This window comes from Puma concolor, chromosome C1, assembly GCF_028749965.1.
Source record: "Puma concolor isolate L17-30 chromosome C1, mPumCon1.1.hap2, whole genome shotgun sequence".
NCBI classification, from domain to species: Eukaryota; Metazoa; Chordata; class Mammalia; order Carnivora; family Felidae; genus Puma; species Puma concolor.
This window is the reverse complement of record NC_141674.1, coordinates 85946118-85972941: the sequence shown is the minus strand read 5'-3', so window position 1 is coordinate 85972941 and position 26824 is coordinate 85946118. Positions and strand designations below refer to the sequence as shown.

Here is a 26824-nt window from a genome sequence, read left to right as displayed (position 1 = left end):
ATATATTCTTCCAAGTGTTTTATATAGCCCAAAGTGAGAAGGCACATATGGTTCAAAATGAGGAATATGCTTGGGTAAAGTATGTTATAAACACTTAATGAAAATTTATGCAGTGATTCAATGTGTTCAAATATGAAGACTATTTAGCATAGTAGAAAATAGAAATAATAGTATGAAACACTACACTGTTATGGGCATCAGATGAAATAATCTTGTGTATTGCTTTGAAAGTTATAAACTCTTTTACTAATGTTTTTTCTTAATTATATAGAAAAACTACCTATAACAATGCATGATTTTGTTTTCCTATGCCATTTCTTAAAGATGTATATAATAACTAGAGATTTGTATAATTACTGGAAATCACTGGATTTGTTATAAATCACCTTTTCTTTTTTCACAGTTTATGTATTTATTAATTGAATTTAAATTATGAATTATAATTTAAATGATTAAATTATAAATTGTGAATCAAATTAAAAACCAATGGCATTTACAGTTGTTTGAAATTACCTAAAATTATTTGCTTAAATTCTCAAAATTCTTTGTTATAAACTAAATGTTTGACACTATAAAGTCTTACTCTTCTGAAGTCATCCTTAGAGAAGCACTAATACGAATGAAGCAGGACTTAACCCTGAGAAATTAGTTAATACACACTAAGTATGAGGCCATCATCTAAGCTTATGTGTCTATTTAAATAGAATTAAATTTAACAAGAATATTTTATCTCTGTAACCAAACACAAAGGGGATTAAATAAAGCCAGATCACAGTGTTTTCAGAAAGAATCATGGGGGCGCCTGGGTGGCTCAGTCGGTTAAGCGTCTGACGTCGGCTCAGTTCATGATCTCACACTCCATGAGTTTGAGCCCCGCGTTGGGCTCTGTGCTGACAGCTCAGAGCCTGGAGCCTGCTTTGGATTTAGTGTCCCTCTCTCTCTCTGCCCCTCCCCTGCTCATGCTGTGTCTCTCTCTGTCTCAAAAATAATAAATAAAAACATTAAAAAAAATTTTTTTAATAAAAAAAAAATCATGAACCTTTTTGGTTCCTGGATCCAGTTCCAATGTGTAGATCAGGAATGGGCGTGGTCCCCACAACAACAACAAGCAATTCTCTGGACAAAACTGGGTATCCTACAGTTCAGCTCAGTTCTGACACTGTCTTCCCACAGACAGTGCCAGAATTGACAGATTAATGATTCCATCCTACAAGACTGCCCACCCTTCCTCCACAACACTTCCTATGCTCTCTAGCCAGGTTATCACCAATGCTTCTGACCCACTACCTACAGAGACAAGGTTCCATTGACCTACCCTCCAATTTAGCATGCCAATCGCAAGCCCAGGTTATTAGCTATACTTTTGGCCTACTGGCTACAGATGAGAGGTCCACACAATCCCCTCTTTGGGTTTGATTAATTTCCTAGAGCAGCTCATACAACGTAGGAAACTCATTTACTTACCAGATTACTGATTTATTATAAAAGAATACAACTCAGGAACAGCCAGATGGAGGGACATAGAGGTATATGTGGAAAGAGGTGGACAGGTTCCATGCCCTCTCCAGGTGTGCCCATCTCCCCAAATCTCCAGTGTTCAACTTGGAGGCTCTCTAAATGCCTCCAAGCATTTTGGGGTGTTTTAGAAGCTTCATTACATAACCCCTACTGATTAAATCATTGCCTGTTAGCAACTGATTCAACCTCCTGCCCTGGGGTAGGGGTACTGAAAGTTACAAATGTCTAATCACACAGTTGGTTCCCCTGGCAACCAGCCTCCATCTTTAGGTTCCCTAAGGGCTTTACAAAGGTGCATTAGCATAATAAAAGACACTTTTTTATCACTGGTCATTTCAAGGATTTTAGGAGCTCCGTGCCAGATCTGGGGAGGAAGACCAAAAATATACTTGTCATAAATCACCATCTCACAATGAGTGTCTAGTGGAAAGTGGAATGATGTCATTTACTATTCTATAGGAAGCAATAATAAAACATATGTGCCATTTAACTTGGGCTGAGAAACTCAACATTTCAAATATGCCTCAATAAAATTAATTTCAATTTTTTCAATGTTTATTTTTGGGAGAGAGAGAGAGAGAGAGACAGACAGACAGACAGAGACAGAACATGAGTGAGGGAGGGGCAGAAAGAGAGGAAGACCCAGAATCGGAAGCCAACTCCAGGCTCTGAGCTATCAGTACAGAGCCCTATGCAGGGCTCAAACTCACAAACCTGGAGATCATGACTGAGCGGAAGTCGGATGCTTAACCAACTGAGCCACCCAGGCACCCCTAATTTCAATGTTTTGTACTTAATCTTTCTTAAACAACTATCAGAAAAAACTAAGAGCTTTTGTATGATGATTATTTTAACTATTAGTAGTACTGATAGCCAGGTTGCTTTAAACATGCCATAAAGGCATGTACATGAGTGTCTTTCCACAATGTCAGCTTTATTCAATCATAAAGCATTTAACTGGGCTTCATACATGTCACAATACAACACAACAAACAAGATACAATAAGGGTTAAGAGGTTAACAAACCAAACTCGAAGTCAGTGGTATGCATTTGAGAGTTGAGGTGAGGACTCGCTGTGGCCTGGGTCACCTCTTGGCACATGCTGCTTATTATATTCAGGAAGTAGAGGATCAGATGTCTTCTGTTCAGAGATCAGTCAGGTGAACTTTTGGTGGTAACTGCCTTTTTAATGCAGTCACATGTGGAAGGCTCAGCATCTGGAGAGTCTGTTTGCTACAGAAGTCTTCCCTTTTTAAAGGAGTTTAGTCTTTGGCTTTGACAGGCCTCTGGTGATTCGAATCAGTTCCTGGTTCTTCCAGATTCTCACGACCTTACTGGTATCAGTCCTTAGTACTACGCTGGTTTGGGTGATGCGGCCTGCTGTTAGCTGCAATACCTTTGGCTGCTTAAGTCACTGCTTGACATGAGTGAGTCCATCTTGCTCTCTAAGGTCAGAAACATGGGTTGACATTTGTTACAGTGTTTAACTCTTTAAACTTTGAGTTCTTCTTATATAGTCTCCAAAAAAGAAAAAAATCTAGTAAGAACTGCAAGAAGTTTAAAAATAGTTGACTTTAAAAATGTAAGTTTTCATAGCTATGGATTATATGCAGTGCAGTGCAGATTATCTGCAATGCAGATACTGCATTGTTACAACATTGGCAAATGAACAGTATATACAAAAGTAACAAATGTGGGGCGCCTGGTTGGCTCAGTCAGTTAAGTGTCCAACTTCGGCTCAGGTCATGATCTCGCAGTTCCTGAGTTCAAGCCCCAAATCAGGCTCTCTGCTGCGGTGAGGAGCCTGCTTTGGTTCCTTTGTCTCCCTCTCTCGCTGCCCCACCCCTGCTCACGTGAGACAGCATGTTCTCTTTCTCTCTCTTAAAAAATAAACTTAAAAAAAAAGTAACAAATGAATTTTAAAAAGTAACAAATGATTACATATGAAGGGCAGCTATTGTTTGTTAGCATTCTATGAAGATTATAAAAATGTTCTTTCCTTATACTAATTTATTGGGCAGAAAGCCTTTTTTTTTTCAATTGGTTAAATTCCATTTAGAGATTTAAATGATGGACATATTTATTTTTAGATAGTATTATTTTTAGCATTAAAATGTGTCATTTTTTTAGATTAAGCTGAGTGAAGTTGTTGGCTCAGGAAAAGATGGCAGAATACTTAAAGAAGATATTCTCAACTATTTGGAAAAGCAGACTGGAGCTATATTACCTCCTTCACCAAAAGCTGAAATCGTGCCACCTCCACCCAAACCAAAAGACAGAACTATTCCCGTACCAATATCAAAGCCTCCAGTATTCACAGGCAAAGACAAAACAGAACCCATAAAAGGTAATAACAGTAATGTAAGGCACTAGGACAAGTTATCTGGGGACATTTACTTCACTAGATCGTTCTGTATAGTATGGTGTTTTCAATTCTTACTGAGGGGAAAGTTCAAATTCCCCCTTTTTTAGCAGTGAAATAACATAGTTTTTCCAGAAAAGATTCAGTGTATTTCTGTTAATTTCTGAAGAGTAATAGGTTAGCAGGTTTCTTGGACTATACACATGTATACTGATAATTGCTCTTTTTGAAGACTTAAGATGTTATAATTTTTAGTTACCTTCCAAATAACTAGCTCTGATTTGTTATTTATAAACTCTTAGGATAATTAACTTCCAGAAGCGTGGCTTTGCAAGAAATCCATTAGGTAAATACATGGCTTGCATCTTTTTATATTTTTCTATATACCACAGCATTGAAGGCAGTTACTTCCTAATGTTATTACACTTGACCTTGGGTGCTATGCTGTAATCAGTGCTTCAGCATTGGAATTAGTGTCTTTCAAATCACGTAATAAAGATGGTAGCCTCAAGAGGAAAAGTTTAGTTGGAAAAGTAAAAGACATTAGAGAACCTTCAGTTTTAGTAAAAAGGTTTAAAGGATTTAAGAATTCAAAAAAATATATGTATTTAATGTTTTCCAGGCTTTCATAAAGCAATGGTCAAGACCATGTCTATAGCCCTGAAGATACCTCACTTTGGGTATTGTGATGAGGTTGACCTTACTGAACTGGTTAAGTTACGAGAAGAATTAAAACCCATTGCTTTTGCCCGTGGAATTAAACTCTCCTTTTTGCCCTTTTTCTTAAAGGTGAGATTCATTCATTTCAAACAGGGCTTGAATAGGCCATTAAAATTTTGTTTTGCAGATATACAATGTGTTAACCATGGATTTAGATAAAAATATTACTTTTCACCATATCATATGGTTAGAAAAATGTACAAGTGCACTATTTCTTTGTTTCATAGGAATTTATAAAATTGAAATTTATGTCATAATTTATCAACTCATCTCTTTGAGCTAGCTAAAGGATTGTCTTGCCAGTTAAGTAAAGCCTTTAATTCTGAAAAGATCACTCCAGCAAAATCCTGATTTGGACAAAAATGAGACTTGGTATCATTCTTGCATATCACTGACATGTGTTCGTTTTCATTTACTCAACAAACTTCTATTGAACGTCCTGGAAATTGTTTCTAGGCCTTAGGACCATTATAAAACAAGACAGTCAAAAACAAAGCAAAACAAAACAACAAAAAAACAAAAACAAAATCAAAACAAACAGCAACAACAAAACAAAACCAAGACAGTCAGCTGACCTTAAGCAGCTCAACGTCTAGCTCACATTAACAACCATTTATGAAGCAGGTACCATGTGGCAGACTATGTACTAAGCATGCTATATACATTATCTCTCCTAATTCTCAGAATACCCCTGACGTGTAAATATGGCCATATTCACTTTCTAGTTAAGGAAATTAGGGTTCAGAGAAATTGAGAAGCCTGTCAAGGATATATGGAACTTATAAGTGGAGAAGCCAAGTTTTGGGTTCTGGTCTGTTTTACTCAAAAATGCATACCGGTATCTCTAATTCTAGTGTGGCTGGCTTCCCTCTAGCCCTTTCTCCATACTGTACCAAGACTGACCTTCCATAAATGAAATTACTGTAGTATTCCCCAGTTCTTTTCAGTGGTCTCCTTCATTGTTTTCAGGTTAGTTTCTAAACTCCTTCGTTTGGCATACAAATATTATTGCAGTCTCTACTGCCTACCTCTCCAGCCTTATCTCTCAGTCACTCCTGTTCTAATCAGATTAAGCCTGCATGGCTGCTGGACTTAAGACTTCACGTGAAATGCCCCCTCCTCCTTGATCAAATGCCTGCACATCCTAAATGCCAAATTTTGTTCAGGAATACCCTCCTCCAGAAGCCTTTTGTAGCTGTCACAGTTTGAGTTAAATACTCTTGTTTCTCATTGCAGTGTATCTCAGTGTATTGCACATGTTTGCTCTGTTTTCTCTTCACTGGATGCTGAGCTTCTTGGGGCAGAAACTGTTAATCTCCATTGTTTTAGCAACTACCCTAAACAACTAAGCGAATGCTCTATAAACATGCAATGTAATAGATGTCTATAAATGAGACATCTGGGTTATATTTTAGCTATAGAGTCATTTTTAGAGACACAGTAATTGAATCAGATGGATGAAATCACCCAAATTTTGTGCAAATGAGAAGAAAAGAAGGCTACAGATTTTACATCAGCATTTAAGGGGTAGATACAAGTTGAGTTGGCAGAGACGGTGGAAGAAAGTGAGTGGAGTCAGTGCTATGACAACCAGGAAAGAGTCTCCTAGAAGTCAGTGTATCAACAGATCACCCCCAAATTTAGTACTTTGAAATAACATCCATTTATTACTTCTCATGAGTCCACAGAACCAGTCTGCTGATCTTGGCAGATTTATTTCTTTGTCTACAGACAGCTAGTAGGTTGGCTAGGGGTGGGCTGGTGTAGGATGGCCTTGGCAGAAATAACTCATTTCTCCCCTCACATGTTTCTTTTCCCCCCAGCATGCTAGCCTGCACGTGGTCTCATAGTACTGTCAGGGATGAAGAGAGGAAGCAGAAACGTCAAGCACGTTTCTAAGCTTTGCTGCATCAAGTTTGTTCTTATTTCATTGGCCAAAGCAAGTCACATGACTGAGCTCAGAGCAGTACCAGAGGGCATGGATACAAGAGGGGCTTGAACCATCGAGGCCATTTCTTCAGCTTCTCATACCAAGAGACAAGAAGGAAGTTGGGATGGGCAACACCTGGCTGCCTCAGTCAGTAGAGCATGTGACTCTTAATATTGGGGTCATGAATTCAAGCCCCATGTTGATTGTGGAGATTACTTAAAAAATAAATAAATATAAAGCCCTTAAAAAAAAAAAAGTTAGGATGGGAACAGGCTATTGGAGTAGTAATGAAGAGGTCATGAGTAGCCTTACCCAGAACTGATTGAATAAAGTATTGTTGAGGTAGAAGCTTGATTCCAGTTAGTTGGTAAATGAATAGAAATTGAGGAAAACACTAAAAATATCTGGTAAAAAGCAGATAGAGCATAGGCACAGAGGGCAATTATAGTGCTTGTTTGGGGTGAAGAAAGATTCCATCTGCCCTCTCCCCTCCTAGAAAAACTGGAACAGATTTGTAGGCTGAGGGAAAGAGCTGGAAAATGGAGAGTTAAAAATAATGTGAGTGACACTGGTGATGTCTGTTTTGAAGCAAGCAGAGACCAACTTTTTAATATATTGAACTTCTTTTATTATTTTTCTTCATTGTTCCAATCTGAATGAAATATCTTTATTTTGAAAATAAAATTTAGTGTGCTTTATTTGTTTTCAAACATTTTTTTCTGCCTATGTAAATTAGAGAACATTTGGAAAATACTACAATGTACTGTAGAAGGAAAAAATGACCTCGTATCTGTGAACACACACTTTGGTTTTTCTTTTACAAAATTTGGATTACATTCAAAATAGTGTTTTTATGTGTAACACTTTAACCTTAGTTATGGACTTTTATATAGAGCAGATTAAAGTTACAGTTGTCAAATCAAATGCTTAGTAAAACCTGCTTTAACTCTCTAGTTCAAGGAAATGATTTTTAAAAAATTTTTTTTGAATGTTTACTTATTTTTGATAGAGACAGAGCATGAGCGGGGGAGGGGCAGAGAGAGAGGGAGACACAGAATCCGAAGCAGGCTCCAGGCTCTGAGCGGTCAGCACAGAGCCCAATGTGGGGCTTGAACTCACGAGCCATGAGATCATGACCTGAGCCGAAGTCGGACACTCAACCGACTGAGCCACCCAGGCGCCCCAAGGAAATGATTTTTTTTTTTTTCCTGACATGACTGCTGACCTACAGGCAAAAATAACACTTAACACAGTACATATAAAGGACTCTTAATTGGACTAGATAAAGAGGGCTGGATTTTAAGGACAGTTTTAAGCATTTTTTATTTTCCTATTTTTAAAATTGAATACACGGCATGCCAACCAAATGCAATGTGTGAACTTTGATTAGATCCTGGATGGGCAGAGAAACAGATACAGAAAACATTTAGCGGACAGTTAGGAAAACTTGAATATGGACAGAAGAGGAACGTTACAAAGTAAGAAGAGGAAAAAAAGGAAAAAAGATTAAGGGAGAAGAAGGCAGAGGAGGGAGAGTTTGGGAAGGTGAACTCTAAAGTAAATGTTCACACCAGCTCTGCCCTTAACTAGGCCAAAGACACCTATTGGAACACGAGCATGGTTGGTGCCCTTGGAAATGCTTATCACTTGTTCTTTCTCCACAGGGAAACAGCTTACTACCTTCTTGTGTTTTAATTCAGTGTTTTGAACTACAAGTTTACTTCTCATGTAAGATTCTATGTGCAAGTGAGGAAACCACATAGAATTTAGATATTTTCTATGGTATTTTGGTTGATCTGTATAGTCATTTTGAAAATCTTGATGTTTACAGCTGCTTGACAATGTTATCTTTTATTCTTAAGTGATTAGGGTGACCTAGTTGCGCGCCTGCTTGGAGGTAACATGGGGAGTAATATACCTAGGTACATATAGACTTGAAATTAAGCTCAGCGTAATTAAGCATCATTAAATAAAGCTCCCTCTCTCCTTCACACCTCTTACTGCTTCCAGTTTCCTGAGTTAAAAGTACTAATGTTGCATTCTCTTTCTGTTAAACAGGCTGCTTCCTTGGGACTACTACAGTTTCCTATCCTTAATGCTTCTGTGGATGAAAACTGCCAGAACATAACATATAAGGTTGGCTATGTGTTCTGGCAAGTTCTTGCAAATACAGAAAATAGTGCAGATGAACTTGTAGGTTAGAAAATCTTTTGTACCTCAAACAGTGGGGTTTTTTTAGACTAGAATTAAAGGTATGAGATAAAATATTAAACCGAAGTATAATTTATTACTATTGTTAATGATTTTATTTGTTAATAATGATACTGTTCAGATATATGGAGTACCATTTTTAAGCCCCTTTGGTTTATCGCTTAAAATAATAGAAATAAATGGCTGTCAAGCAATGGATTATATTAACCATTGCGCATATCCTCCCCTCAAAGGAATAACCTCTCTCAAAATGGAGTTCCTGCAGTTTTTAAAACCAGAATAATTTAACCAGAAATAGGAAAAGTAATGAAAGTATGGATTCCACTTGAGTGAACTCTTCTGTTTGGACTGAAGATTTATTGAAACTGAGAACACTTTTTGGGATGCTGATCCTTATTTATACTTCTTATTAGAAAGTGAGCTTAGATATTTTAGCTGGTCGGATTTAAAATGTTCCCATACAATATGATTCATACATATGTTTAATACAATTTCCTGATTAAGTATATACTTGTTGCAAAAAATATTCAGACAAGAAGGTAACCATCTTTACCTTCAATCCTATGACCCTAAAATAACTTACTGTTTGTGTGGAGACGTGCATCCTTCCAGGATTTTATTTTCACATACTTAAAAAAAATCATACGTATTTATACATATTGTGTTTTTAACTTAAAGGTTTTAAACTTATTGCTTTCTCATTTAATATATAATGGACATCATTACATGTCAATAAACATAATTTTGTTATTTGTTTAACCAGTGGCTTATTATTGATAAACATTTTGATTGTTTGCAGTTTCTCAGACTTAGTCTGAACTCAATATCCCTGTGTATCTCTATATACTTCTATATTTATCTCCTAAACACAAAGTTTTATAAATGTTGGTACATATTGATAAATATTCCCGAGAAAATCTTATATACACCCCAGCTTATATATCCACTAGTAATGTATAGAAATAGCCTGTTGCCCTATATTATTACCAATAAAAATTTATCTTTTGCAAAAAAATCCTTTTAAAATCCTTTAAAAATTATTTAAATCATCACCAATCTGGTAGAAACAGTTTTTGGCAGTTGTTTTTATAAGATAGTGAAGGTTGTTCTTTTCTTTTCTGTTAACTTATGAAAAGGCTTACTCTATAATTTTTTTTTAGGCTTCTCACAACATTGGGATAGCAATGGATACTGAGCAGGGGTTGATTGTCCCTAATGTGAAAAACGTTCAGATCTGCTCTGTATTTGAGATCGCCACTGAGTTGAACCGCCTTCAGAAATTGGGCTCTGCAGGTCAGCTCAGTACCACTGACCTTACAGGAGGAACATTTACCCTTTCCAACATCGGATCAGTGAGTAATAGGAATGTTCAAATTTATAAACCATAACTTAAGGTTTCTGATCATATATTCAATGAAAAATACAATATTGCATTTGCCATTTGTTCCCCAAAAGCTTACTTTTTCTACTTTTCCTTTTTACTTTTCTTTTCTTTTTTTTTTTTTTTTCAGATTGGTGGGACCTATGCCAAACCAGTGATACTGCCACCCGAAGTAGCAATTGGGGCTCTCGGATCCATCAAGGTATGTTTATCAACTAACTGGCAAAAGAGTCTTAGCAAATTGGGAGAGTAAACACAACAGAGTGACATTTCAGCGGTTTTTCCCTTGCTTTGTAGATTTGAGTATAACATTTGGCTCAGTAGGCCAGTTATTTCTTCCTAAGAGGTAGGCCTGCAATTCTAGTGTCTGCCTCTGTGTATAACATGGTGGTGATCTGGATTGTTCTGTATGGATCAACCATCGTGGTTTATGCCAGGCACTGATGTGAGTCATTATGGATAACCACAAATCTAGCCAATCTACTTCTATCAAAAATTTTTATTTCCGAATACCAAAGATAATAGTAGGCCAGTACAAATTATTATTTATAGCACAGTGAGACACCATTTAGAGAATTTTTCTCAAACTTCGCTCTGTTCAAGAATCGTTGAGAGTACTAGTTAAAAATGCAGTATTCTTGGGGCACCTGGGTGACTCGGTTAAGCGTCTTGGCTCTTGGTTTTGGCTCAGGTCGTGATCTCATGGTTTGTGGGTTCGAGCCCCATATCAGGCTCTGCACTGGCAGTGTGGAGCCCACTTGGGATTCTCTCTCCCTCTCTCTCTCTCTCTCTCTCTCTCTCTCCCAAAATAAATAAACTTCAAAAAAAAAAAAAAATTGCAGTATTCTTAGCCTTGGGGACCGAGCTTCCAGAACTTAACATTTTAAATAAGAACCCAGGTGGTTCCAACTTGAGTGACCTGTGGCCATGTTTTAGGAGACACTGACCTAGAATAAGGGTTGCAATGATTCTTAACCTTGGCTATGTGGGGACCTTGGGAAAAAAATGCCTAAGCTCACCCTATACCAACTGAATCACAATTGCGGGGTGTAGCAGATAGGGCTTGGGCATCCCTATTAACTCAGTGTTGAGAACCACTAGAGTTAAAAGAAGTAAGCCCCTGGATTCCATCTCAGTACCACCATTATTAAATGTCATCGCCACATTGACTATGATTTTGGTCTTCATGCTTTCAGAAGAATCTTTTTTCTTTATGTTTATGATGCTTCCATACTGAGTATCTCTGGGACTTGTCTTTCATGAGTTTATTACTTTTGTGTCGGCATCCAAGCCTCCACAGATACTTTCATTCAGACTTTTTTTTTTTTTAATGTTTGTTTATTTTGAGAGAGAGAGAGAGACAGTGTGTGTGTGTGTGTGTGTGTGTGTGTGTGTGTGTGTGTGTGAGAGAGAGAGAGAGAGAAAGAGACAGAGAGAGAGAGAGAGAGAGATAAGGGTAGAGAGAGAATCCCAAGCAGATTCTGCACTGTCAGTGCAGAGCCCAATGTGGGGCTCGATCTCATGAACTGTGAGATGATGAACCTGAGCTGAAACCAAGATTTGGACATGTAACCAACTGAGCCACCCAAGCACCCCTCCTTAGAGTCTTTTAATACAACAAAATGTTACTTATCTGAATGGAAGGCTTTGAAGCAGAGACAACATGTAACTAGAGTTCCAAGCAACATAAATATGAACCTTGCCCTCATCAGATCAATAATTTTTCAGTGTTAAGCATTCTCTTCCAAAAACAGAATATAAAGCCTCTGTAATTGCACTTCCAATATTTTAAAACTTTTTTTTAACATTCACTTATTTATTTTGAGAGAAAGAACAAGAGAGCACATGAGCAGAGGAGGGGCAAAGAAAGAGAGAGAGAGAGAGAGAGAGAGAGAGAGAGAGAGAATCCGAAGCAGGCTCCATCCTGCCAGCACAGAGCCTGACATGGGGCTGGATCCTACAAACTGTGAGATCCTGACCTGAGCCAAAATCAAGAGTCGAACGCTTAACCTGCTGAGCCTCCCGGGTGTCCCTCATTCAGCCTTTGATTTGCTTTCTTACAGATAATACCTCAGCTACTACGTTACTCCTTTTTCCTAGCATCTACTCTCCCTTCTAGCATAGAGAGGAGATAGGGAGAGAGATCCAGAAACACATAGTGAGACTCTGTTCTTTACAAATCAGGAGTGTCTCTGAATATAATTTCCCTGTCGCCCATTCTCCACCCAGCATTTGAATCTCACAGAATTCTGACTTCCTACAGTTTCCAAAGCATCATACCTATCTGAGAAAGTTTTGTTTTTCTTTTTCCTTAAAGATAAGATGTATTTTCTTCTGGATTGTGTGTGTGTGTGTGTGTGTGTGTGTGTGTGTGTGTGTATAATTATGGTAAAATCTACAAAACATAAGTTTACCATTTTAATGTGTACAGTTCAGTGGCATTAGGTACATTCATGTGTTTGCAACCATCACCACCATCCATCTCCTGAAGTTTTTCCCTGGCCCAACAAACTCTGCTTGTGTACATCACTTTTCGTTTATCTGTTCATCTCTAATGAGTATTTGAGTTGTTTTCTTTTTTTGGCTATTGTGAATAGTGCGGCTATGAACATTGGTGTGCAGATATCTGTTCAATAGGTGTGTTTTTACCAAATCATTGTTACCCATGATTTCATAAAGCTATGAAGAATACTTCTTGGAGTATAAGTCTTCTAATATTTGTTGGGTGGGAACAAATAGTGTGTCTCCAATCCCTTTCTTTCATAGTGTCATCTCTCCTTTGTCATTTTCTGTTTTCACTATAAATTTTGAACGTCTTGTTGCCAAAAAGTCTAAGTTACGAAAACCCCCACATAACTCAGTTCTCTGTCCTTGTCTTCCCTAACCTATTGGCTGCACCTGAGTCAATTGAGCCATCCCACTTCCTTGGAAAACCTCTTTCACTGTGACTTTGCAGAATACCTTGCTATTGTGGCTTTCCTTCTGTTTACTGCTGATTCCCTCTGAGGCTCCTTTGCTGAAACTTCCTTATCTCCCAAGGAAGATTTTGATTCTCTCTTTAAGCTGTGGGGTATTCCTGGGCCCCCTTCTGGCCGTTTTCTTTATCTGATCCCATCTTATGGCTTTAAGCGCCATTTATATACTGATGACACTCAAGTTTATATCTCTCCTTTGATCTGGAAATTCATATATCCTGGTTGGATATCTAATTAGGCATCTTGAATTTCCTGTTCCTTTCCTCACCACCTCCCACCCTCAAACTTACTCCTCCTGAAGTTTTCCCCTTTCAGTAAATGACCATTCTGCCCAGAAACCTCCAATAACTTCTCACCTCACTTAGATCAGAGCCAAAGTAGCTGCAGTGGCCTATATGGCCTTCCACTGGTGCTATGCAGTGTGATCAGGTACCCATGTGAGGCCATGAACGTTGTATCCAGACTGTGAGGACACCAGTACAGAAAGGGAGAGTAGGGCTTAGATGCTTTCACAGCAGTTTGACAGGTGATTTTTGGTGCATTGAATCTAATACAAGAAGTTAGGGCTTGCGTTTTATATATCTTTTAAATTTTTCTTTTAGTAATTTACTTTTAATATATTTTTTAAAAATAGCTTGCAATGGATTAGAAATTTTATTTTTATTTTATTTTATTTTATTTTATTTTATTTTATTTTATTTTATTTTATTTTATTTATTTATTTTTGAGAGAGAGACAGAGAGTATGAGTCGGGGAAGGGCAGAGAAAGAGGGAGACACAGAATCCGAAGCAGGCTCCAGGCTCTGAGCTGTCAGCACAGAGCCCGATGCAGGGCTAGAACCCATGAACCACAAAATCATGACCTGAGCCAAAGTTAGACACCCAACTAACTGAGCCACCCAGGCGCCCCTGTATTAAAAAATTTTTTTTAATAACAATAAGTCATTTACCAAAAACAGATTGAGAAGCATTGCCCTTGACAGTGTGCCCCACTTTCTGCTCCATCCATGACCTCATCTCCCACCTCTCACCCCTGCCCCTCCACTGCAGCCACCCTGCCTACTTTGCTGTTCCTCTAACACTCCAAAGTCATGTTTCCCCTCTGTCTCTCTTTGAAGATACATCTGGCTTGTTTCCTCGCTGCCTTCAGTAAGGAAGCGATGGTGAGGCTTTCCCTGCCCACCCTGTCAAACAAAAAATGCTGCCTACATCTAGCCACTGCCTACACTCTCTCCCCTTTCCACATGGCTTTATTTTTTCCTTTGTACTTTTCTCTAACATGCTATATATTTTGCTTATTTATCTTAGTTTTCTCTCTTTCTCCATACAATGTTAGCTCCAGGAAGGCAAGGATTGTTATTTGTTTTGTTCACTGGTTTAGCCCCAGAGTCAAGAAGAGTACCTGGCACATAGTAGCTGCTCAATAAATAACTGTTAAAAACAAATTGAAATCTGAGAAGAGATTTACTGTATATAAGGAAATTATACAGGAGACAGGAAGTGCCTTGGAGAAACTGAAAAGCTTGAGGCAGGTACAGAGATGGGAAAAATTTTCAAGTCGTTGGGATGCCCCTTTCTTTTCTGTCACAGGAAGGGGGGTTTCCTAATCTTTCACCATTGCTGTTGCTAAAGCTTGTACTTGGAGCAAGTGAAGTTTGACTCTGTTCTTTGCCTTATTTCTAGGTCCTTCCCCGATTTAACGAGAAAGGAGAAGTGTTTAAGGCACAGATAATGAACGTGAGCTGGTCAGCTGATCACAGAATTATCGATGGTGCTACAATGTCACGCTTCTCTAATTTGTGGAAATCCTACTTAGAGAACCCAGCTTTTATGCTCCTAGATCTGAAATGAAGAGTATAAGGCGTCATTGAACTTTTTCAGTGTCCAAAGAACATGTAGAGCCTTGCTGCACAGCACACGTTCTTCGTCACAATTTGTATTATAAATGATTTGTATTGTGTGATTCAGGTTCCCAGGCACAATATTTATCTCTGTTCTGTTAGACATTTTACAGAAAATGAATAACGGTGTAATAGTTCTCCCGGGGCTGTCACATTTTGTAGGTCATAGTGTGACTTCTTACTATGGTGCTGAGGTCTTTGTGTCCATGGACTGAAACTAGGAAGAACAACGAAATTAACGTTACTAAAAGACAGATTGCAATATCTGGTATTTACCCTATTTTTTTTTCTTTTCCTCTTTTAATTTTAGATTGCCCCTTAATGAAACTTTTCAATTACACTTAGTTGGGAAATGGAATTTACACACAAAAGTATCTTTCATTTCCCCACAATAATGCTAACTGTTGTATAAAAAAGTGCAATTATACTTAAACTTTTAAGATATCCACGGTTATGTTGCTTTGTAGAGATTATCTGTAAATGTCTTGTTTATATAAACTAGTATCTTTTAAAAGAGAAAATTATAAGCTAATCTTAAAAATGCCCAATTATAGGGGTGCTTGGCTGGCTCAGTCGGAAAAGCATGTGACTCCTGATCTTGAGGTCATGAGTTCAAGCCCCACCTTGGGCATAGAGCTTATTAAAAAAAAAAAAAAAAAAAAATCCCAGTTATAGTTTTATAACCAGTAAGGCTATCAAAAGTGTTTGCTTAAAATGAATATTCTTTTAGAATTGGTAACTTTTTGGTGTGTTGTTAGGAAAAAAACCACCTCTGCAAACTTGCCTCATGTAAGAGAAGTGCTTTAAATGTAGCAGCCGCTGACATTGTCTTACATTTAGAAGTCCATTGCCTTTTAACTATTTTTTATCTTTCTTGTCTTCAGCTAAAACATAGAATAGAATAAGAAATTAAGATGTATTCCATTCTCCATATCCTAAGATGGAATGTGCATAACAAGAGAGAGAAGAATCTAATGAGTAATTATGGACATTAAAATAATGAATCTCATACAGAAATGAAAGTATCATAATGATCATTTTGTAAGAGGCCCACTTTAATCAGAAATAGCATCAAGGTGAATATAATCCAATGTTTTGATTTGCATTCAGAAATCCAGTTTGCTTCTAATGTTTTCTAATTGATTACTATATGTTCAAGTGAAATTTTGTGAGAAAAAAAGTTGTTTTAAATCTGCTTGATTTTTTTCAAAATGAAAATGACCTGTAGATTAGAAAATAATGGATCAAATGAATGTTATTATTTTTTAAATTTAGGTAGTACAAAGAGTCGAAAATAAAATAATCCATGATCATACCACTATTAACATTTTGATCAAGGTATCTGTATACATAGCTATTCTTTTTATAAAAATGAGATCATGCTTTATCTACTATTTTATAATTTGATTTTTTAATTTAACATTATATCACAAGTAACTTGACATGTCAATAAACAATTCTACATTATCATACTTTTAAGTGGCTGCATAATATTCTGTGTGTGTTTGTTAGACATTTGATATTAAACATCTACTGTATACTCAGCATGGTGCTAAGCACTGGGCATAGAATGCCTGTCCTCATGGTCCCTGCCTTCATTAGTTTACAGTCAAATAGAGGAGGCGGGTATTAAATAATTCTAAAAAGTAAAATATCGTTACATGTCTAACTGGGGAGAAAAACAGGGTGCTATCAGGGTGTCTAATAAATGTTGCTAATCCTGTCTGGGAGGGTTATGGGAGGATGTACCATAATTTAACCAATTCCCTATTAATGGCATTTGCAGACTTTTAAATGACTAACCATATGATCAGTTGTCTCTTAAGGAAGATTCCCCAAATCTACAGTGGACATTGCTCCTTGCATCCCATGATTATAACTATAACCTAGTCATATGGCCACACCTAGCTGCAAAGGAGACTGGGAAATGAGAAGGCATGTGCTTAGCTAAATATTTTGTTACTATGGGTGAAGGAGATAATGGATATTAGGGGATAATTGCTGTCTCTGCCACAGAAGATATTTTATCCATTTCTGGTTACAGAAGACCGTAAGATACATAACAATTTTTTAATGTCACATAGCCACTAATGTGCAAACTGACGCTCAACCCTTGTGAATCCCCTTATGTCTTAACACAACTCTGACCAACTTGTCTGACTTAATCCAGTAACCAATAGGCAGTAGTATTGGGTTGAGACACTATCAAGTGAATTGCCTGACAAAGCCCAGACTTTACATTATCTTTCTCCAGGTCTTCTCTGAGCTTTCTCAGCAATTGAGAAAGCGGTTTCATTTCTTTTGTTTTCTTTTCTACTCTTGTCCCCTGGGACATGTCAAAAGTACCATTATCAAAAAGGTCGAAGATTTGAGGGAGATAAAAATGCAGGGACTACTTGTTGCATTCCATTGTTCAAATTTCTCTCCTCTTCAGCCTGAACCTTTACTTTTAAAGCTTAACTGTCAGGACTTTCTCCACTATTAGTAGCAAAAGCCTAATTCTTACTAGGTTATGTTACAAAGGGAACTCGATTCATATAACTGAAATCCTCAGGGGCATCGGTTTCAGGTATGGCTGGATCCAGGGACTTAATAAATTCCAGACTGTCTCTGTTTTGCTGTCCCTGTCTGCCTCTGTCTCTGTATCTCTGTCTCGTCACTCTGTAACTATTGGATCTTTTTTGCCTCATGTTGACCTCATTCTCAGGTCAAGCTGTCCCAGTGTGTTGACAAAGATGCCTACAAGTACCCAGACTTACATTCCTCAGAACTCACATTGTTTCCAGTTAAAATCTCAAGGGAAGTTTAGATTGGTCTGGCTTGGTTCACACCCATTAACGTGGGCAGAGGAGTATAATGGCCTGATTGGCCAGGCTTGGATCTTAACGGTCACCTTTGGAGCCTGGAAGTCAGTCAGCCCCAATGCACATGGACTAATAAGAAAGGAGATCTGGAAGAACATCTGGGCAGATTAAAAAATAAAAGTCAACCAAATGAAGTGAGATATTGCCCTCCCACCCCACCTCATATTAAATAATGAGTGTTTTCTTTTTTCTTATGTTTATTTTTGAGAGACAGAGACAAGTGGGGAAGAAACAGAGAGAGAGGGAGACAACAGAATCCGAAGCAGGCTCCAGGCTCTGAGCTGTCAGCACAGAGCCCAACGTGGGGCTCGAACTCACAAGCTGTGAGATAATGACCTGAGCTGAAGTCTGATGCCACCCAGGCACCCCAATAATGAATGTTTTCTAAGAGATCTCTTTAAGACCATGGGTACAGAGGAAGTTGAAGAGGTAGAATAGGGAGTAAGAGGTAAATACAGAAGATAATATTAAACTATTGGTTGTGATTCCAAGATTTTTCAATATCTCCGAGAAAGAATATTTGTATTTTCTTCCTAGTTTTAGTAACAAGAAGTGATGTGATTCTCAAATATCAAATGATGCGGTGTTGACAATTCATCCGATGTCAAAATATGAATCACTAGCTTCAGTAGTTTCTATTCATCTTTCTTGAAAATTTTGCATGCTAATCTATTCACTAGCTTTGATGTTTTACGCTTATACTGGTATATTAATTATGGCAGAAGGAAAAAGTTCAAGTTATATTTTCCAAGTCCATTGCTATGAAAAAAAAACAAGATTAACAGGATGCTATGGCTTACCATAGGGATATCTATCAAGAGAAAAAGAAGATATGCATTCCAGTTTACCTGACATCCTATGAGAGATCATGGTCTCCAGGTTAAACTGATTCCTTCCAGATTCTTCAGCAAATGCCTCAGCCATTCTTCACAGTAACTGTGCCAAGTCTCTTCCCTTCGTTTAAGCACCTACACAAATGGCTCCCCAGCCCTGTTGTACCCAGCAGACAGCTCCTCCTTCTGTCTTCAGAGAACACAAAGTGATTCAACCCAAGGTTCTGTCATTTCTCCCCTTTTCACCTCAAAACCTCTATATTCTCACACTTTCCCTTTGTTTTCCTTTTGGAGGAAGATGTGATTCTCTCTCTCAGCAAAACCCACACTTCCTACTCTGTATTTTAATTCCTTTTCTTCCTCCTGATCCTTGTTTTATGTTTAATCCCATGGGCCCATTTTGATCTTTTAGTCTCTTCCTTACATCTAGAACTGTACCAGATGCACGTCTCCAGCACACTGGTTAAGATTCATTTCCAGTTCCTCATGGAGAAGTTATTGGAGACTGATCCCAGAACTCTCAGCAAATTTAATTTTTTTTCTTGTTGATAAATGTATCAGGGTAATGTCGTATGTCTATAAACCTGTTTCCTTTTCTTTTTGGGCACACGGTTAAATATTTCCCAGCCTAGCCTGCAGTTACGGAGGGCCATGTGATTTATTTCTAGCCATTGGAGAAGGTAAAGTGATGTAACCATTTCTAAATGTGGCCCATAGAACCTCCCAAGAGATCCTCTGTACTCCCTCTCTTTCCTCTCCACAGCAACCTTGAGGACTTGATGTTGAAGGTGGCAGCCACACAAGATGGAAGAAACAAGCATCTCCAAATGACTAGGTGGTGATAAAGCCTCCCCACCACCACACCCCAGTACTGATTGGTTTGCATGTGATACAGGTAAAATAACTTGTATTGTTTGAAGACACTGGTATTTTCAGATTAATCTTTTACTTTAGGTAGTAATAACCCTAACTCTGAGCTTTCCAATGCAATAGTTACTAGCGACATGTGGCTCTTCACACTTAAATTTCAATTGATTATTGTGGCTATTGAGCAATTGAAATGTGGCTAGTATAACTGGGAAGCTGAATTTTAACTTTATTTCATTTGAATTAATTGAAATTTAAATGTGAAGAGCCATATGTGGCTAGTGTGCACCATACTGGACATTACAGACATCGAATATTTCCATTACCATAGAAAATGCTATTGAATCGTGCTGCCCTAATAAATATATGGAGAGAACTGTTCTTACTTTTTTTTTTTTAAGTTTATTATTTTGGGACAGAGAGAGAAGGTGCACACTTGTGAGGAGCAGAGAGAAAGGGAGAGAGAGAGAATCCCAAGCAGGCTTCAGAGTCAGCTCAGAGCCTGACGTGGGGCTTGAACCCACAACTGTGAGATCATGACCTGAGCTGAAATCAAGAGTCAGACGCCCAACTTACTGAGCCACCCAGGTGCCCCAAACTGTTCTTATTTTTAAAATCATCCCCTCCCCCAAGAAATTCTCTATTTCTCTAAAGCCAATTTCCCTCTACCTAAGAGAAGAATCAAAACACTCCGTTCTCACATTGTTAGCTTTACCTGTACCTGCCTCTGCACGAACACACTCCTGTCTTGTTCCTTCTTGCCTTTGCCTAACTTTTAGAATGGATGGTCTTGAACTCCTTGTGATCTGGCTTCCTTCCCAGCTGCTCACTTGTAATCACAGTGTGTTCAGCAAAAGGTTTGGCCACACCTGTCTCCCAGATGTCTCCTAAATAGTTCTCTCTACCCCCATCACTCTCCTGAGCTCTAGGCACTCATTTTCACTCTTTCGTGTCTCAAGGTCATCACGTGTTTCAGAGAGACCAGGTCAACTCTGAATTATTTACGCCAAACCCTGAGGTGACTCATGTTATCATTGTTATCCCCACAAAATTACCACAGCTCTTTTCCGTTCCAGAAAGCATTACCATTTAGGCAAACACTGAAGGTAGCATTAATCCTTGATGACTGCAAGCTCAGAATGAAAGGGAAATGACTTCAGTATGAGGCAGTTGCAGTCCTGAGCCGAAGGGTTTTAACCACGAGCTAATTCTTGTGCTAGTCAGACCCTTGTGAGAGAACTCTAGGCCAGCTTGCTAGAACTGAGCAGGAGAATTTGGAGATGGTCCAGAGGAGAGCCACAAAACCCAATCACGAGCAAGAGTAAGAGATACTCAGGCTTTTACTGAGTATCATGTGGAATGTTTCAACACAAAGCATTGAGAACAGCTGCTCTGGGCCTTGACAAGAGAAAGGACAGAAATGAGAACAGGTGGGAGATTCAGAATTTAGGTTAGGTAAGAGGCAAAGTCGGGATGGTCAAAAAAGGGTTCAAGCTTATCCCAGGCTGAGGAGGGGGAGGCCAAGTCCCTCCAGCAAGCCCCAAAGCCTCTACCCACCTGTATTTCCAGAGGAACCGTCAGACTGTGCTAAACTTGGGGTAAGCTATGTCATTTGAAGTTTGCTGCAGGAAGCTTCTTAATATGTTCTAAATATGTGTTAAATAGTTCTAAAAATGTGGCAAAAAGAAAAGTAAAAAAAATCAAGGTTATAAAATCTGTGTGGAAGTTGCAAGAGTGCAATCATCTGGAAAAACCTAACAAATTAATTCCCTGGGAAAAGGAAGCCAGAGTTCAAACTGCAGTAACAAAAGCAACTACGTTGATGGCAGGGGTAATTAAATTAATGGAAACTGCAGGGATGAATATAAATCAGAATGACTAATAATTTGAAACATTAGTTATTCAAATGCGACACGGAGTCCTCGATGAGCTAAGTCGCCGCACTAATAACTGCAAACCAAGGGCTTTACAAATTGCACAAGAACCTGGCTTTGGTCCCATTATGTTTCTGTCACGAGCTTAGAAGGGCTCCCATTGGCTTTTTTAAAACCACCATTGTCATTTACTGCACTAGTTTCCCTAATAAGGTTGTGAAAATGAAAAATATTGATATATAAATGTAATGCACTCTAATTGTAATAAAATGGTATTTACAAAAGATGTTGGGGGGGTTGTAATTTTTTCTAAATGCATTGTCATTTCTCACAGCTTCTCTACTAGATGTTACAGGTTTAGTAATTGCATAGTATTTGTGGAAATGTGAAAAAACAATTTTTGTAGTTGTCTTTTGAAATGTATACAATATGTCCTCAAAAGTTGGGTCTCTATCCTAGAAACAAAATATTATGTAATTCATATAGAATTATGCAGTTAAAGAGTTAAAAGTTTGGCATAACTTTTATTTCTGTAGAACTGAAAAGCAGTGCATAAAAATAAAAGCAGAAAGAACGTATCTTTTTGTTATGTGGCCCAAAATACCTCATTTGACTGAAAGTGCAGTTTTGGGGTTCTTATTTGGTGGATATAGGAGGGGTATTGTTCTTTCTTTTGTTTTGTTTTTTTCTTTTGAAACAAGACTGCAGTGGCTTCTATTCTGTGGTCATCTGATTTGAGGTTTAAATTGCCCCAGAAAGTTGAATAATATTCTGATTACTGCTTAGGTTTTATATTTCCTGTAAGAACATTCTTTACACAAGAAAACTATAGCACCAACTTATTCATAAGAGAAATGATGTTTTGTTCATGTGTATTTTGTTTGCTAAATTACATATTAGACTCACAGCATGCTTTTCTCAAATGAAGATTTTAAACTCAAATTCAAATGACCTTCTAGTTTCTGGCCCATTCCCCATAGGCTACAGAACAAATGAGTGTCTGAATACACTAATTTCTTGTGTCTCCACTGTTGATTAGGTTAGTGAAATGCTCTGTGTGTGTGTGTGTGTGTGTGTGTGTGTGTGTGTGTGTAAAATGACAGCCGGCACAAAATCCTAAGGTCAGAACTACATTTTTATTCTTAGTTAAATACATTAATTTTTGGCTATAAAACATATGTTTAATGACAGAAAAAAGAAATAATTCACATTTAAAGCTAAACTTTTTTCTCAGCCATTTTAGTAACTTAAATATGTCAGTTATTAAAGACTGAAACTCTGTGGGGTCATGCGGCAGAAGTCATGTGAGACCGGCTAGAATCTGAGAACTTGAGCTCCAGGGGAAAGGTATTTGGTATCTAATAGTGTTTCCTATCATCTTGGAGGAAATGTCCCTATTTTGTTGGACCAAGTGGTACAAGTTAGTATGCAGCTGTAATTTCCTAATAGAAGTATCAAAATGTGGAAAATAGTGACTCCACATTGGCAATGTTTGGCAATCATGTTGTCTACTTTCCATCCCTTTGTACACACACACACACACACACACACACACACACACACACACACACGACCTTAATGGAACATTTTCACATAAAAGAATATCAATGTTCCAGAAAACCCTACAGCTCAACAAATCAGTTTTAAAATATTCTTGTTTAAGGGGCACCTGGGTGGCTGAATAGGTTAAGCAACCAACTCTTGATTTTAGTTCAGGTCATGATCTCACGGTTTGTGGGATTTAGGCCTGTGTCAGGCTCTGTCCTGGGATTCTCTCTCTCCCTCTCTCTCTCTCTCTCTCTCTCTCTCTCTCTGCCCCTTCCCTGCTCATGTGCACTCTCTCTGTTTTTCTCTCTCTCAAAATGAATAAGTAAACATTAAAAAAAAAGGAAAAGATATAAACAAAGTACAATTACAGAGGCTTCAAATTCTATCTCTGAAAGAGAATTCCTAACACTGAAAATTTTTTACCTGATGAGGGCAAGGCTCATATTTATGTTTCTTGGAACTCTAGTTACATGGTGTTTCTGCTTCAAAGACTTCCATTCTGACAACTAACATTTTGTTTTATTAAAAGACTCTAGGGAGGGGCACCTGGGTGGCTCAGTTGGTTAAGTGTCTGACTATTGGTTTCAGCTCAGGTGATGACCTCACAGTTCATGAGTTCAAACCCCACATGGGCATCTGTGCTGACAGCATGGAGTCTGTTTGGGATTCTCTGTCTCCACCTGTCTCTGCCCCTCTCCTGCTTGTGCATGTGACCTCTCTCTCCCTCTCAAAAATAAGCATTTAAAAAATTTTAAAAAATTTAAAAAAGACTCTAAGGAGTCATAAAAGGGCCTTACGGATTAAAATCCCAAGGTAGTATACTCTTATTTTCCATTGTTTCTCCCTATGTTCCATTATTTTCTTTTCTTATTTGAATAAATGGGTCACACAAAGCAGATGCTTCTATGCTTGATATGATTCCTTATAGTACTGTAGTGTTGTCAGAATTTATGGGAAGAAGCTTGACTAAATGATCAGTAGTTCGACTGTTCTATTTCACTTTGTAAAAGAAAATGCTCTAGGTCTGATATAATCATGCTTTTAGGGGCATCCGGCTGGCTCAATCGGAAGAGTGTGCAACTCTTGATCTCAGGGTTGTGAGTTTGAGCTCCACATTGGGCGTAGAGATGACATAAGATAAATAAATCAGCAAATTAAAAACACATGCCTTTAAAAACAGAGTGAGTAATAACTACTTTATCTTAGTGTTCCATGTTTAAAACCATTATAATCTTTCTCTAAATGTAAGCCTATGTATTAGCACAGGTCATGATGGAATAGAGTGAAAAAGAAATGGAATTATGTAGCCTGAATCTCAGTGCCCCCTGTTCCTCCCTGTCTCTATTCACTGCCCCTCTAAAGATGTATTAAGCGATAATAAAATTGCTTTGATATTGTTGGTGTCCACTACAAATGTAATTTTGTGTGACTTCCATAAACTTGTTTTTAAAAGGAAGTAGAATGACCCAATGGTCCAAGTCTAGGAGCCAAATCCTTCTGAGTCGGAATTTAGCTCAGCTTTTTCAGCAGTATGTCTTTGACAAAGTCTCTCCCTCTCTTTAAGCTTTGATTTATTAGTGCATTAAATAGGTATACCCACTGTGATGGCTGATTTTGTGTGTGAACTTGACTGGGTGCCTAGACATTTGCCAAACATTCTGGGTGTGTCTGTGAGAGGATGAAATTAACCTTTGAATCTATAGTCTGAGTAAAGTAGATTGCCTTCCCCAGTGTGGGTGGGCATTATCCAGTCAGCTGAAGGCCTGAAGAGGCCTTGTAACAGGGTATCATGCATATTTCCTCATATTATGAACCACCTTTCTACTTTGGGTTTGTATGATTTTGACTATTTTAGCCTCTTCACATGAGTAGAATCATACAGTATTGACTGTCCTTTTGTGACTGGTTTATTTCACATAGCATAATGTTCTCAAGTTTATTCCATGTTGTAGTATGTGACATAATTTTGCTTCTTTTGGAAAGCTGTGTAACATTCCATTGTGTGTATACACCACATTTCCTTTATGTATCTGTCAGTGGGTATTTTGGTTACTTCTATCTCTTGGGTATTGTAAATAATGAAGCATTGAACATGTGTGCAGACATCTCTTCAAGATCCTGCTTTGAGTTCTTTGGAATGACACTTTATTTGTAATGTGCATTTTTTTTTTAGTTTATTTATTTTGAGAGCAAGAGAGAAAAGCATGAGTTGGAGAGGGGCAGAGGAAGAGGAGGAGAGAGAGAGAATCCCAAGCAGGCTCCACACTGTCAGCACAGAGCCCAACTCAGGGCTCGAACTCACAAACAGCGAGATCATGACTTGAGCCAAAACCAAGAGTCAGATGTTTAACACACTGAGCCACCCAAGCACCCCTGTAATGTGCTTTTATAGCCTCTCTTACCTGACCATTCCACTTGGTGTTTTTCTAGATTTGTTTCCTTTTTCTAAATACAAGCATTGCAATTGTAGTCAGTCAAGGCCATGGATTCTTTTTTTTTTAATGTTTGTTTATTTTTGAGAGAGAGAAAGACAGAGCATGAGCAGGGGAGGAGCAGAGAGAGAGGGAGACACAGAATCTGAAGCAGGCTCCAGCCTCTGAGCTGTCAGCACAGAGCTTGATATGGGGCTCAAACCCATGAACTGTAAGATCATGACCTGAGCTGAAGTTGGACACTTAACTGACTAAGCTACCCAGGGGCCCCAGGGCCATGGATTCTGATGAAATATATCCCTGTGGGACCTCAGAATGCAAACCTGGGCACCAAGCAGCTGGAAAACCCACAACAATAGAAGGAGAAGATAAAGCAATTTGTGCAATATTATACAATGAGATACTTAAATGGCTTCATGCTTCACACAGTTAAGATTTACCTCTCCTCTGTAAAATTGTCTTTTCTTTGATTTTTGTCTCAGTCTCTGAAGAAAATCCTTTCACAGCTAACCTTCTTCCTATGATCATATGGCAATCATATCCATTCCCATCTTCTCCTTTCTTGGCTTTACTATTGGAGGGTAGTAATAAGACTAACCTTTTTTGAATACTTACTGTGTTCAGGCACTGTCCAAGTTCTTTTGTATACTAACTCATTTAATCCTCACAAAAACCCATGAAGAACTCTGATTTTTATCTACATTTTGCCAATAAGAAACTGAGGTGCCAAGGGAGTATGTGAGTTTTGCAAGGATATTCAGGTATATAAAGATGTGGGCCAGGGCTCATGGCAGACACGATGGAGATGACCTTAGAGCAGCCCTTGGAAGACACAGTGAGGAATCCATTCATTGCTGGGGTCCTATGGCACAGATTCACAAGGGCTTGATCGGGGCTGCCATGGGGCCCAGTCCAATGAACATGCTGGGGTGATAACTGTTTGATCATTGTTCTAGACCAGCAAGCAGCTAAGCTAACCTCAGTCCCCACTGATATTCTTGTGGTGTGTCTAGAATCAGATACTGGGAACATTATGATCCCGGAAAATGATGGCATCACAGTGGCAGTGCACAAAATGGCCTCTTGACGTCCCCTATCAGTTCTATATCAGCCTGTCATCGGGGTTCAATCCTACCTATGTTAATTATCTTATAGAACTACTAAAGTTCCAGTCGTTAGGCCATTTATTTAGTGTGCACTGGGCACTTGTCTGTTAATTTTACAGTAAGCCACTTTTGGACCCTCCACAGATTGACTCATCAAAATATTAGTAAGAAAGATCTAGGTCACTTTGTGTACAGAATTTTGTTATGTTCAATAAATCTGGTTGGAGGAAAAGAAAAACATATAAAAATACAGTGATAGGTACACAGAAAATCAAATAAAAAGGGACACAACTCCAGAAAA

The 26824-nt window shown here is 38.3% G+C and overlaps 2 protein-coding genes and 1 pseudogene across 5 annotated transcripts in view; all 3 read left to right on the top strand.

Annotated features, from left to right (window-relative positions):
* The window catches only part of DBT (dihydrolipoamide branched chain transacylase E2), a 53112-nt gene extending 36634 nt beyond the window's left edge, over positions 1 to 16478 (top strand). For all 4 annotated transcript variants that reach the window (XM_025934967.2, XM_086717668.1, XM_086717667.1 and 1 more), the window contains 6 exons: positions 3650 to 3866; positions 4504 to 4670; positions 8590 to 8667; positions 9903 to 10094; positions 10254 to 10325; positions 14782 to 16478. In XM_025934967.2, the coding sequence (XP_025790752.1) occupies positions 3650 to 3866; positions 4504 to 4670; positions 8590 to 8667; positions 9903 to 10094; positions 10254 to 10325; positions 14782 to 14949 (894 nt within the window). In that variant the 3' untranslated portion in view covers positions 14950 to 16478. The remainder of the gene's footprint in view (positions 1 to 3649; positions 3867 to 4503; positions 4671 to 8589; positions 8668 to 9902; positions 10095 to 10253; positions 10326 to 14781) is intronic.
* A 4540-nt stretch (positions 16479 to 21018) lies between these two features.
* The window catches only part of LRRC39 (leucine rich repeat containing 39), a 29580-nt gene continuing 23774 nt past the window's right edge, over positions 21019 to 26824 (top strand). Inside the window, exon 1 of the mRNA XM_086717679.1 lies at positions 21019 to 21161. The gene's annotated coding sequence lies outside the window, so the exon portion shown is untranslated. The remainder of the gene's footprint in view (positions 21162 to 26824) is intronic.
* LOC147578198 (ragulator complex protein LAMTOR5 pseudogene) lies at positions 26045 to 26801 on the top strand (annotated as a pseudogene).